Below are 14,072 nucleotides of genomic sequence, written 5' to 3'. Positions count from 1 at the left end.
CCCAGAAAACTAAAAAAACATAACATAATTATTGTCCACCTCAAAATTAAAACGATAACATTATTACATAAAATACTCGATACAATCAACAATTAAAGAAACAATAGGTACAATTACGAATCTTAGGGGTCAAATCAATCAGCGGTCGGTTTTATCTCTTATTAAATTTACATTTACAAATAAACGTAAATGTCTATTACAATTTTGTGCTCTACATCAGATTTAATGACATCTCTAGAATGAAATGAAATAATGATAAATTTTACAAATCCATTTTAATTTTTTATTTAAGTATTTCAATTACTGCTTCAGCGTCAAACGTATTCTGATTTTAAAATGGATTGATTGATTTTTGATTTAAAAATGCATTCACATATAAAAAAAGCGGCCATGTGCGAGTCGGACTCGCCCGTGAAGGGTTCCGTAGCAGCAAGTAACATAATAAAATTCCGGTTTACGATTTATGACGTATTAAAAAAAAACTACTTACTAGATCTCGTTCAAACCAATTTTCGGTGGAAGTTTGCATGGTAATGTACATCATATATTTTTTTTAGTTTTATCATTCTCTTATTTTAGAAGTTACAGGGGGGGGGGGGGGCACACATTTTACCACTTTGTAAGTGTCTCTCGCGCAAACTATTCAGTTTAGAAAAAAATGATATTAGAAACCTCAATATCATTTTTGAGGACCTATCCATAGATACCCCATACGTATGGGTTTGATGACAAAAAAATTTTGAGTTTCAGTTCTAAGTATGGGGAAACCCCAAAATTAATGTTTTTTTTTTCTATTTTTGTGTGAAAATCTTAATGCGGTTCACAGAATACATCTACTTACCAAGTTTCAACAGTATAGTTCTTATAGTTTCGGAAAAAAGTGGCTGTGACATACACGGACAGACAGACAGAGAGACAGACAGACAGACATGACGAATCCATAAGGGTTCCGTTTTTTGCCATTTGGCTACGGAACCCTAAAAACAGTTGTAACAAAAGAAAACGGGTTTTAACTCGAAGTCCTAAACATAAGAAATTCGGGGGCATAACACCTTTTCACTTATTTTATTAATTCTCAAATTTTTCTTTTGCTTTCTCTTATTACTAATAAGCTTTAGCGGCCTCTCTATTTCTTCTACTAATATTATCTCTTTGTGCGGGCCCTACTTGATTTATTAAGCGTATTTTTCCTTCTCTCTCTGTCGTTGATGATATCGCTGGCACTCTTTTTCTTTGACAATCTCATATTTGACAGGGTTTTATTTATTTTAGCTCTATACCGTCTTTGAGCTTCTTTCATATAGTCTTTCGTAGATTCGATTCTTGATTTGCCAATTTGTAGTAGGTACAAAGAAAAAAAGGGTTATTAATGTGACATAATAACTCTTGGTATTGTTATCAGAACAGTCACCTGCAATAATATATTACTCTTCGAAGGCCGCAAAAATATCTGACACGATCTTATTTGTGGAGCCATAAGAGCCTGTCACATATTTTTGCGGCCTTTCAAGAATAATATATTATTGCAGAATGCAGGTGACTTTACAGGCTGGCTGAAGAAGTCGAGACCTTTGGCTCCAATTAATTGAGTCATCTAGTTGTAGACAAATACTTTATTTATAGTTTCCCGACAACATTTATTTTTTCCAGGTATTACATTTGTGTGTGACTAGGAAGTACAAATAAAACATATATTTCTACAAGTTTATAGTCTTAGATAAAGCCCTTTACGTATTACAAACGGATGCGGTAAATGTTCATGGTCATTGTTAATTTTTATAATCTTCCTATCTGCGGTGGTTATTCTCGCGGTGCATCCCCTTTTAGTACAACACCAGCGTGTGCGTTCACCCCTGCTGCTAGGTCGTCTGTGGATGTAGAACGCGTATCCGTTGCATATCAGCACCTCGAAACCGCGACTGTTAATGGCAAAGATAACTGAAAAAAGGTAAATATTATACAAACTGCTTAGAGAGGGATTTATTACAGAGTGAATGACAAGAGTATGACAAGAGTGAGAACTGTACGAGGACCTACTACGGAATTATGAAGCGCGCTAAAAGATATAATATTTTAAAACTGAATAGTATATAACTTCTCCAGTTACCTAAAACATACACCTATCATTATTTCCCATAAAGTTAGAAGCCTGTCTGAACAATCACTACACCTTATAAAACAAAGTCCCCCGCTGCGTCTGTCTGTTTGTTCGCGATAAACTCAAAAAAGTAGTTTTTAATGCGGTTTTCACCTATCAATAGAGTGATTCTTGAGGAATGTTTAAGTGTAGGTATAATTTGTTGACCCGTGCGAAGCCGGGGCGGATCGCTAGTAGGTGATAAAAATGCCTTACCTGAATTTGTAATTTTTAGCTTATGGGTGTCATAATAAATCAAAAAACATCATTCCGTTTAATCATATAATTTCTCATGTTGTAAGTTAGTAAAGAACCACTGCCTTCTTCTGTCTACTAACGAACGTAATAATTCCATTGGACTTCACTTATATTTTATAATAAATACCTTTATTAATAATAAAAGTCGGCTTATCATGTTCATGGCTGTCAGAAACTTTGACCAGTTCCCCTTCCCTGGTGGTGGAGATTCTGGCCTTGCAAGTAGAGTTGGTGCAGCAGTACACGTTCAGCCTGCTTCTACTGCTGTTGTACTTGTGGAGATAGAAAGAGTAGCCGTTGTAGATGAGCAATGTGTTGCCTCTCTGATTTTTAACAAATTGAGCTGCAATGAAACGGGGATATTGAAGCCAGAACAATCAAAAATCATGTGAATCATGTAAACACTTGTAAGTACTAGTAATAATTATTTATATAAGGTATTAGACTGTATATAAAATAAATTATTTTACACCATGCATGAAATAAAGCACCAGAAGATTAATAGAGATACGTAGACATCAGTTATTTTTAGACAAAATTTCTATTTTAAAACCCATATAAAGCTATAAAGAGTAGATAATTTGATTGTGACATGCTCTAGTGTTTCATAAAAATTCCATAGTAGCAAAATCGTTTTGACAGTTCGAAAAAACCGGGCAAGTGCGAGTCGGACTCGCGCACGAAGGGTTCCGTACCATAATGCAAAAAAAAAAACAAAATAAAAGCAAAAAAAAAACGGTCACCCATCCAAATACTGACCACTCCCGACGTTGCTTAACTTTGGTCAAAAATCACGTTTGTTGTATGGGAGCCCCATTTAAATCTTTATTTTATTCTGTTTCTAGTATTTGTTGTTATAGCGGCAACAGAAATACATCATCTGTGAAAATTTCAACTGTCTAGCTATCACGGTTCGTGAGATACAGCCTGGTGACAGACGGACGGACGGACGGACGGACGGACGGACGGACAGCGAAGTCTTAGTAATAGGGTCCCGTTTTACCCTTTGGGTACGGAACCCTAAAAAGAAACTGATTTGGCTTGTGGCCAAATACCCTATTGAAATCATTATCGTATTTTGGTTAATAGACTTATTATGCGGAAAGATGGCTACAATGAATTACGAATTGAAAAGACAATTAAGGCGATTTGGGATGACAACTTATTACTCTAGCGGCATTATCGCCATGGCCGTGAAGCCTATGCTGCGCTGTTACTGTCAGTTTCATTCAGAAAATGTGTGACGTTCGCAGCCGCATAACTGCCACGATAAGAAAGAACATTGAAACCAGTAAGGGTTTTTGTCAATTTTGCAGCAGAAATACAGCTGCAGTTGCCATCCATTTGTCAGCTTTAGATGGACAGACGTCATCACCGACAATATAAAACGGAAGGATAAGTATGATGAGATGAAAAGTGATAAAGATATGTCAAAAAAGTTAACCTTTACCAAACATAAGTAATACACAAAATACACAAAGACAACGAAATTATGAATAAGATCAGCTGTAAAATAATTTCACTATTGGCACTTTGGCTATTGATAAATAACAAATAAAATATTTATTTACTTAAATTTTATTAAACAACATTACAGACAAAGTGCAAATCGGACATAATGCCACAATGATATCAGTGATATCACAATGTTTAGTTGGACTAAAATCATAAAATAATCTCATTTGCTTTCATTTTTTTGGACGGCGCACTTTAATAAAAATGCCGTCTTCTATTACGAAATGTGGTTTCTTGTGTTTATGTTTGTCCACAATCTTGATTAGTTTCCCTTCCCTCGTTGTGTTGATCCCAGCACCGCAGTGGCAGTTGGTGCAGTAGTACACGTTGGATCTGCCCTTAGTGCTGTTGCCCTTGTGAAGGTAGAAAGAGTTGCCATTGTAAATTAACAGCGTCTTGCCTTTCTTGTTGCGAACTAATAGAGCTGAAACAGATATTTTGAGTTATGATAAATTTCTTCGACCCGAATATTTACCACGAAAACTGACTGGCTGGCACTTAATTGTAGTGTCAACAGCCACATTTATCTTTTACTTTTCTATGGCATACGACACTACTAGCTTCGGCTTTGAGCGTTTTGTCATGACGAAAGGCTTAAATTCTGCATCAGTAATAATACTAATAATGTAGTTTTTTAAGCCTAAAAAGAGGTTACTTTACGTACCTATGTAATTAATCTGTTTTAAAGAATTTACAAAATAATTAACAACATTAGGTATAATTAAACAAGATCAAGTAAAATTTTTATTAAGTATTTTATTCATTAAATTATAGGTACCGTAAAATGGGGTGAGTAGGGTTCCCCGGGAGAGTTGGGTTATGAATGGGGAGAGAAGGGTTGAAAGGGGGGTGAGATGGGTTTTTAAGGCTACTGCTACAAAAATAATGTATTCCAATTGAAATTGTAATACAGTTTTAATTTCAACTCGATACCTCCTCCACGCGTTTCAAGATAAAGGGTCTTGATAGACAGACGGTCGGACGGACGAACGGAGGTCGGACAGGTGGCCGGACGGCCGGACGGATAACCAAGTGATCCTATAAGGTTTCCGTTTTATCCTTTCGAAGTAAGGAACCCTAAAAACTTCTCAAGTACCTTCTCAACTTCGAAACAACTGGGGCGAATTTTTCAAACAGCTGCCGAGTTATTTCCACATGTCACTATCAGGTAGAGTCAGACCAAGAATAGTCTGCAGCGGATTTGATAGCCCACGCAGTGCAAGTGTTATTTTAAACGTCAAACTTCTATGACGATACGAAATTATGACGTATAAATGACACTTACACGGCGTGGACTATCAAATCCGCTGCAGACTTTTTTTGGTCCGACTCTAATTAGATTTATTTGTAAATTGTTAATTACCAGTTGTAATAAAAATCTATTCTATTAAGTTTATATTCTTGTGTAGAAGTCTAAAACATGTGTATACGCAGATTGCTTTGTTGCAACCAACACAATAGGAAATTGTGCGTTTGTGGCACACAGCGCATACGCGCCTCGCTCGGTCCTTGCCACTAGGCAACCACGGGTTTGTTTCTGGGTAATGGTTATAAGCGTCAAATTCGTTGGTGGTGGGGACGGGATATAATCCGATGGCTTGCCCACTCGTATGGGCCGTATGGCTGAGCAACTGCAGAATGAGTTCCATGCGGAATCGCCTGTGATCAAGTGTGTTATTGTTGCGAGAGTGTTTATGAATAATATACGCGTTTAAAACGGATACATTAATAAGGCGGAGGAATAATTTTTTGTACCAAACTTTGGTCAGGTGTCGCTCGATTGGGTATGCAGAAAGTTTTTTATCTTTTTTATCTAGCACGCCCATCATGATATTGTAGTCCCGGACCAGTAAAGGTTTCCGTTCTCCGTCTTCACCTGTAGCGATGAAATTTCCATGGTAGGTTGATATTGTTGCAACGCGGTTCTGACCTCTCCAAACTATAAGATCAACATCATCACTGGTGACTCCAGCTACCTGCCCCACAACCATCTGGTGTTTTTTTAAGTTTGTCAACTGTTCTGGCACAAAAGGCAGGTTGGTACGTAGAGTACTAACGCAGTCTTCGACTTTTTGTTTCAATTGACGGGCCAGAATTGGTGAGTTATAAAAACTATCCATCCATAGAGTGTGTCCCTTATTCTCCAACCCTTCTATTAAACGTAACACAAGGGCTGGTGTATCTGCTGTTAAGGGATCTTGGATGGGTGGTAGATGTCCCGTTATATTGGTGCGTATATCGAAACGCCATAGGAAGCCCGTCTGACATTCGCATATTTCATAGCTTTTTATACCTACCCCGGCTGTTTTTTTAGATTTAGACTGCTGAATATGGAGAAGCGACTCATCCAGTGCTATGTTTTGTCCCATGTTGTACATTTCTTGAAATTTTTTATTTAAATTTGAGATAATAGGCGCTATCTTATATATTTTAGCAACATCGGGCCATAGGTTTTGTGTACTTATGTCGTTGTTGTCGTTGAAGTGCAAGCACGTTGAAAGTAACTGAAACCTTCTCAGCGCACACATGCGTGTGCACGAAACCCGGGAGTTAAAAAGATGTCGCTGTTTTGGTTCCAATAGTCTCGTGCCCTGGATTTGACCACCACTCCCATTGCTAATAATATTCCAAAATAGACATACAACTCATCGGGGGTGGTATCTTTCCAATCGCAGATACGACTTGATGGTAAGAGACAATTTTGTTGCATCATTTTTTCAGCCACCTGTTGAGCATATTTGTTTGTTTCAAGAGCAATCGTCTCCATAATATATTTATCCCAAATGTGTACAAATACGTTATATGGATCACTAAAGGTAATTGTAGGTCCACACTGACTCTCATCAAATATTTCCCTTCTTACAGCAGTAGGAATAGGTGATTTTGGAAACGGCTTCCAGTCAAATTTGTAAAATGGATCCGACATCCATGCAGGTTGCTCTGACTGAGGATGGCCCGGTGCGGCCGCAGTTACTGTAATATGCGATGTTACTTCGTCATCTTCTGGTGTGTCCATCAAAATCCGCTCCCTCCTCGTAATGCTTGGTTGGCCAGGCAACTGATCCTCGTCATCACTGCTGCCATCCGAGTCTGACTCGCTTCCTGTGTAAAAAAAAATTGTATACGGTTAGTAAGGTTGGGTTAAACCTTAGCGAACTCGGCGTCGTCGAATGGACAGAAACGGCTTTGGACAGAGTAGCATGGCGTTCTTTGGTGTCGGAGGCTTTATTCACTTCGGGTCGTTGCGCCACAGCAGTAAAGTAGTAACAAAACACGAAAAATCACATTTGTTATAATCATATTAGGACATAGGTAAAATAAATAATCATAAAGTAAAAATCTGTGATTTGGTTATTAATTTTAATTTATTATGCCCTTTTATCCGACTGATAACAAATAATAAATTATACATGTGGAAAAAGGCGCGAAATTCAAATTTTCTATGAGACGATATCCCTTCGCGCCTACATTTTTCAAATTTGCCGCCTTTTTCTACTGACAAGATCTGCTTGACCATCTTTAATATAGCATTACTGCATAATCTGCATAAGATCAATGAAAGAGTTTTTAATGTCTTAGAATAGGATATTTGACCGCTAGTCAAATCTGTTTTTAATTCCATCTGTAAAACGATTAGCCATTATGGAATTTAATATGAAACACTAGCATATGACGCCACTGTCAAGTTATGTACTTTACTCTTTATAGTTCTATACAGTTTATAAAATAAAAATTGAGTCTAAAAATAACTGCTATCTAGGTTTAACTATTAATGTTATGGTGCTTTATTTCATGCATGATGTGTAATAATTTCTTTTAAATACAGTCAACATCCCTATTTATTACTGCTTGTTCTTTCGTGATACAATTCCATGCAGGGAACTGCACACAATGCCACTTTGCATATTTTGCACTCATACCTAGAACGCTTTTCTTGCAGGCTAGTGCTGCAAAATCTGCATCTCTTGTACCGCTTGTACGCTAAACATTGCAGAAAATGACCTTGCTGATTCAACCTTATTTCATCTGGAGTGCCAATACGACCTCCTTTCTTGTTTTTGAAGACGACCTTAGATTTCAGGCTTCCAACCAATAGAGAGCTAAATTTTCGGTTACTTTTATCTGTGATGCCCTTTTTGTTGCCTGTAATGCCATCCGAGTCTGACTCGCTTCCTGTTGAAAAAAATTGTATAGAGTCAGGTACAATAACAATCAGCAATTACATTTGTGACATGCGGCATCTGGGTTACAATTGGCCCAACGGAGACCATCTGGATGCCTTATATCTACAATGTCTAGGGCTCTAGCGACGAAAGGATGGATGTCAAAGGATTTTCAAATAATAGATTGTGTTGAATTGTAAACTTTATTTACATTAGATGTAATTCTTTACCTGCTTATAAATATTATCAAGTACATCACCTGTAATAGTTCCTAAAACTGTAAGTATGTTTTATACTTTAATATAAACACCGTTTCTTACTACAAACTTCGGTGGTAGATGCCTGTGCTCGACGTTGACACGTACGATCTCCTTTTGTTTCGTCGCACTGATCCGCGCCCTGCAGCTGGAGGTTTTGCACCGCCAGGCGTCCAGCATGCCTTTGCTGCTGTGTATGTCCAGGTAGAACGAATAACCGTTGTAAACAAGAATACCCTTTCCTCGCGTATTGTGAAGCCATAGAGCTGCGGGATGGCAGAGAATTAAATAAAAGAAGAATTAGTATTCGTTTACATCGCATTTAACATTTAAGTAAACTTTTTATCTGGAGTATGCAGGAAGCACAGCTTTGACCATCTTTTGCTTCTTTTTTTGAAATCATTAGCGATACGAAGAGGCTTGAACACATAACTGTTTTGGATATTTTGAGTTAAGGTCAAGTAAAACAACCTATGTGTAGGATATATTATCATAATGATTAAAATATTAATACACCATTTAAATTTCTTTAAAAACCTAACCTGTGTAACTATAATTCTTTTTTTTTTTTAAGTAAAAAAAAATATTTGGTTACATATTATATTTTAATAAAAATCCCATCTCGAACAATAAAGTTCTGTGCTACATGTTGATGTTCTTCGGAAACCCGAATGATCTGCCTTTCTTTGGTAGCGCTGATTCTCGATTTGCAACTGGGGATCCTGCAACGCCACATATTCCGGGTTCCTCTGCTGTTGTGTGAATCCAGGTAAAAGGAAAAGCCGTTGTAGATAAGGATTTCCTTGTTTCGCGCATTGATAAGCCATTGAACTGGAAAATAAAGGACAATATAGACAAGCTCCGCACTAGGTGTTCTCTAGCGTATGCGTGACGATGGTGTAATCCTAGTTGTCCCGCCGGGCACAGATGAGAATAGGTGCATTCATATTAATTATTCCCTTGGTCTTCGCTTCATGTATTGCAGCAGTCACGTCGGGCGGGGACAAATGGGAATACGACCGTGACGATCTCTATCTATAGCGCTATTCCTCTTGATAGTCTTGATGGACACAGAGATCTCATATTCACGTGTATCTTGGAACGTGAACTTTACTTTAGTTAATAGCATCCAAACTACTTACTAACAAACAGGTTTGGTGACCAGAGGACGTTTCTACAGTTAATTTAACATACACAAGTGATTGAGTTTGTTTAAGAGAAAAAATAACAGACATGATATCTTTATCAAATATCCGCGCTAAAAAAAAAACAAATAAATTCCCTTCCCAGGATTTGAACCCGGCACTTCCTGCTTCGTAGGCGGGGTCACTACTGACTAGGCTAGGAGGGCGAACAAACATTCTGAAGAGTATTTTGGTTTAATTAATTTATGACACTGGAATTATCTTACGAATAAATAATTGAAATTGAAAATAAAATCAAGTGATAAGTTCAGTTGCTTCCTTTAGTTTCAAAAACATGTCCTTGGTTCATTCACTGTTCATGTTATATTTTAATAAAGACGCCATTCCGTACTACAAAATTGGGTGCTCCGTGCTTGTGATCGATGTAAACCCGAAAGATCTGTTTTTCTTTAGTGGCGCTGATTCGAGATCTACAGCTTGCATTAGTGCAGCGCCAAGCGTCCCAAAGCCCTTTACTGTTGTGCTTGTCCAGGTAGAAGGAGTAGCCGTTATAGATGAGCAAAGCCTTGTCTTGTACATTGCGAATCCAGAGAACTGTAAAATGGTATAAACTTATCGTAAGATAAAACAATTAAACAGGCTTGTACTCAATTTAATGTAATCATGTAGAAATATTACGTATCATAATGAGAGTAGAGAAAAAGAGAGATATAAAAAAGGAATTATCAGAATAAGAGACGTCTGACAACGTGTAAAAATGGTGCGAAATATTTTACAAGAAAAGTAAAAAAAAGTAGTTCATAATCATATATTTTATTTATATAACTATAAACCTAAAACTACATATTTAAAATAGCTAGCCAGACCAATTATTTACCGAAACAATTCCTATCTTTAGCTGGTTTGTTAGTGCACACCGTTGTATGGGGACCTTGCACTTTGAGACTATGCGCTGAAACTTGACACAGTTGATTCTTAGCTGGTCTTGAGCAGATACAGACCGGGAGCCGTCGAGAGCCACCTCTCATTTAGTGGGGGGGGGGGGGGGGGGAAGTTCGACACTGCTAGGCTTCACTTGCAGCAACATTTCTCTAAAACTATAGCTATAAGGGCATGTAATATATCATTTTCGGATAAATTAAGGATGAGGAATCTATTTTTAGAACAAAAACAATGCACTTTCTAACAAAAAAAAAGAATGAAGGAGAAAAGACTAAAAAACATATTTTTTATATTTTATAATCACAATTTTTTTTTAAAGTCTAGCAGGAATCTGAAAACAAAAAATACAGTCATAAAGCTACACTTATTACGTTTAAGAAAATATATAGTTTATTATACAAATCTGTTGATAAATAGGAGATAAAAAATAATATTAAGCGTGGGTCAGAGTGATCTCAATGCAAAATACTATTAAGGTGGGAAAGTTACTTACAATTTGTTCTACAATCGTTTTTTTTTTTAGTTTTTCGTAAATAACTCGTAAACGGTAGCCCACAGCAAAAAAATATCTGTTATTTAAATAATCTGTTTCAGATTTCTTATAAAATAGGTGCTACTTTTTTTATGCTAGGATCAATATTAAAAAAAATATTGAAGGGAGAAAATAAATTCTAAGGTTCCCTTTTTTAGTCATTCGTAAATAACTCGTAAACGATGGCCAAGAGCAAAAAATGTTTTATTACATGAAATTTTCTACAAAAAAGGTTATTCAAACTTTTACGCTAGGATAAATATTAAAAACGATATTAAAGAGAGAAAATAAATTCTAAGGTCCCCTTTTTAAATATATATCCTAGCGAAAAAGTTTGAATACGAAAAACTAAAAAAAAAACGATTGTAGAACAAATTGTAAGTAACTTTCCCACCTTAATAGTATTTTGCATTGAGATTACTCTGACCAACGCTTAATATTATTTTTTATCTCCCCCCCACTAAATGAGAGGTGGCTCTCGACGGCTCCCGGTCTGTATCTGCTCAAAACCAGCTAAGAATCAACTGTGCCAAGTTTCAGCGCATAGTCTCAAAGTGCAAGGTGTCGTGCACGAACAAACCAGCTACTTTAAGTAATTCAATTATTTGTAGTTTATAATGTTTTTTTGTGATAATTTCGTAAGTTTGTAAAACTGAATAAAGCTTTGTAATGTAATGTATTAAAAATGCTATCCTTAATAACATAATTTTAAAAATCAAGATTGTATTATTATCACATCCTATGACAAATACCATTCCGAATGACGAATCGCGGTTGCGGGTGAGTGTGATCCAACTTTTGGCTTAAAATGGTGCCATCCTTGGATTCGTTGATTCTGGCGTTACATGTGCGTTGTCCATTCGTGCAATACCAGTACCTGGTTCCCTTGAGAGCAACCTTACGGCAGTAGAAAGTGAAGCCCTTCAAAATCAACAATTCTTTACCTCTGCTGTTCCGCACGTGAGTGACTAGAAAAAAAAGAAAGAGTAGTTACCACATTGATATAGGTACTAGGTACTCTCAGTGCACCTTTCTTGCGCTTATTTGTTGTTGCGGTTAAACAAAAAAGATATCATTAAAACAAGTATACAAGTATGCTATTTATTTTTCACATAATAAAATAAGAGTCACAATTGTATCAATATGTCAGATTTTAAGACAAAGACCATCCCGAATGACGAATTGCGGTGGCGGGTGAGTGTGATCCAACTTTTACCTTAAAATGGTGCCATCCTTGGATTCGTTGATTTTAGCGTTACATGTGCGAGGACAACGCGGGCAATACCAGTACCTGGTTTTCTGGAGAGAAACCTTACGGCAGTAAATAGTGAAGCCATTCAAAACCAACAATTCCTTGCCTCTGCTGTTCCGCACATGAGTGACTAGAAAAAAAGGATAGGTACCACAAGAATCAAAACACATCGAATTTTGGAATTGCCCCGATTTGATATGAACGTTTTTTAACCATTTTACTGCCATAAGTGACCACATTCAAATTATATGATATACTGCTCTCAATGCACCTTTCTTGCGCTGTCGGTGTGCTTAAATAAAAAAGATATCAATAAAAAAAGTATGTTTTTTATTTTTCACATAATAAAATAAGAGTCACGATTGTATCAATATCTCAAATCTTAAAACAAAGACCATTCCGAATGACAAATCGCGGTGGCGGGTGAATGTGATCCAGTTTTTGCCTTAAAATGATGCCATCCTTGGATTCGTTGACACTGGTATCGCAAGAGGATCCCTGCGTGCAGTACCAGTACGTGGTCCCCTGGGTAGAAACTTTGCGGCAGTAGAAATTGAAGCCCTTCAAAACCAAATTTTGGGATCTGCGACTATGCTTTGGATTGGACGTTTTATTTAAAAACTTTATTGCCATGAGCGACCTGATTCTGATTTGATATTGATGTAACATAACTATCAGTGCATATTTTTCGCGCTTATTTGTTGGCCTGGTTAACACAAAAACATGTTCAGGTCCATAATTAACTATATTTTGGTTACAAATACAACAAATTATTTCATTTTGTGTAAAATGCCATTTATAATTACACATTTTGGTGGTGCATGGTTATGCTCCAGTTTCATCCTAAGAACTTGGCCGTCTTTGGTGGTATTCACCATGCCTCTACACGAGGACGCGTACGTGCAGTACCAAAAGTCCGTCAGGCCCCGGCTGGACCGTTTGTGACGGTAGAAACTGTAGCCCTCTGCCATCAGGAGCTCGTTGCCGCGCTTGTTGCGAACCACTGCCACTGAAAAAAGATATACCGATTGAACACTGTCGGCATGATCTTAAAGCGGTCAAGGGACGACGGAAGAGTATCTCTATAATATCAATGGAAACATTTTTCTGTTCTTTATTTATTTTTTATTGTAAGTAGAACAGTGACAATAGCGGATTGCCAGTGGTCCTTCTGAATCAGAATTTAGCCGCCGCCATACATTGTGCTCTCATTTTAAATTGACATTCTGATATAACATGAAATTTTGATTGTATGGGAGCGGTTTTTTGGCGGCGTGTTCGTGTATTCTTAAGGTGAGCTACATTCTTTAGTTTCCAATGCCTACAACTCTTTTTTTTTCGCCCTCTTATAAATGCCGTCTACTATGGCAAACTTCTGCGGCTCATGTTCATGCTCATTGGCTATCTTGATCTCAGTATTATCGTTAAAGGTAACAGCTCTAACTTTACAGGGCCTCTGTGCGCATCGCCAGCCCAGGGTCTTTGTAAGTTTCTTATGCAACAAGAGTGTATAGCCGTCCATTATCATCACTCTGTTGCCATACATGTTTTTCGCGTAGATAACTTCTGCAAGTAACACAAAGTTCTTGTTAATACTTGTTATATTTCTTAGGCGCTAGGCCATGAAGGCCCGAAAGTCCCATTTCTTGAATGGTGTTAAATTAATATTATTAATGCGCTGTAATGGAAAATTATACGATTTGATTTCGATTCGCGGACTAATAATATTAATCAAATGCCGTTAGTGAAATGGGCCCCAGGATCAGACACAACTTCTTCCTAATTCAAAGAATTAGCGTATTGATTAGGTGGCCACGAAAGCGACTTGATCTTCTTCTGAATAAGAAACCAGACAATCAGTGCAAGATTTC

At 37.2% G+C, this 14,072-nt stretch overlaps 1 protein-coding gene across 14 annotated transcripts in view; it reads right to left on the bottom strand.

Annotated features, from left to right (window-relative positions):
* Nucleotides 1–14,072, bottom strand: part of LOC134806060 (protein tramtrack, beta isoform) — a 552,198-nt gene that overhangs the window by 195,638 nt on the left and 342,488 nt on the right. The window contains exon 5 of one of the 14 annotated variants that reach the window (XM_063779319.1): nucleotides 13,508–13,767. The exons of the other annotated variants lie outside the window; for them this stretch is intronic. Coding sequence (XP_063635389.1) covers nucleotides 13,523–13,767 — 245 coding nt within the window. The 3' untranslated portion in view covers nucleotides 13,508–13,522. Of the gene's footprint in view, nucleotides 1–13,507; nucleotides 13,768–14,072 lie in introns of those variants that run through there. 14 annotated transcript variants of the gene reach the window in all.

The sequence above is a fragment of the Cydia splendana genome, chromosome 2 (assembly GCF_910591565.1).
Source record: "Cydia splendana chromosome 2, ilCydSple1.2, whole genome shotgun sequence".
Classification (NCBI taxonomy): Eukaryota; Metazoa; Arthropoda; class Insecta; order Lepidoptera; family Tortricidae; genus Cydia; species Cydia splendana.
Note: the sequence above shows the minus strand (reverse complement) of the source record. Positions and strands in the feature narration are given on the sequence as shown.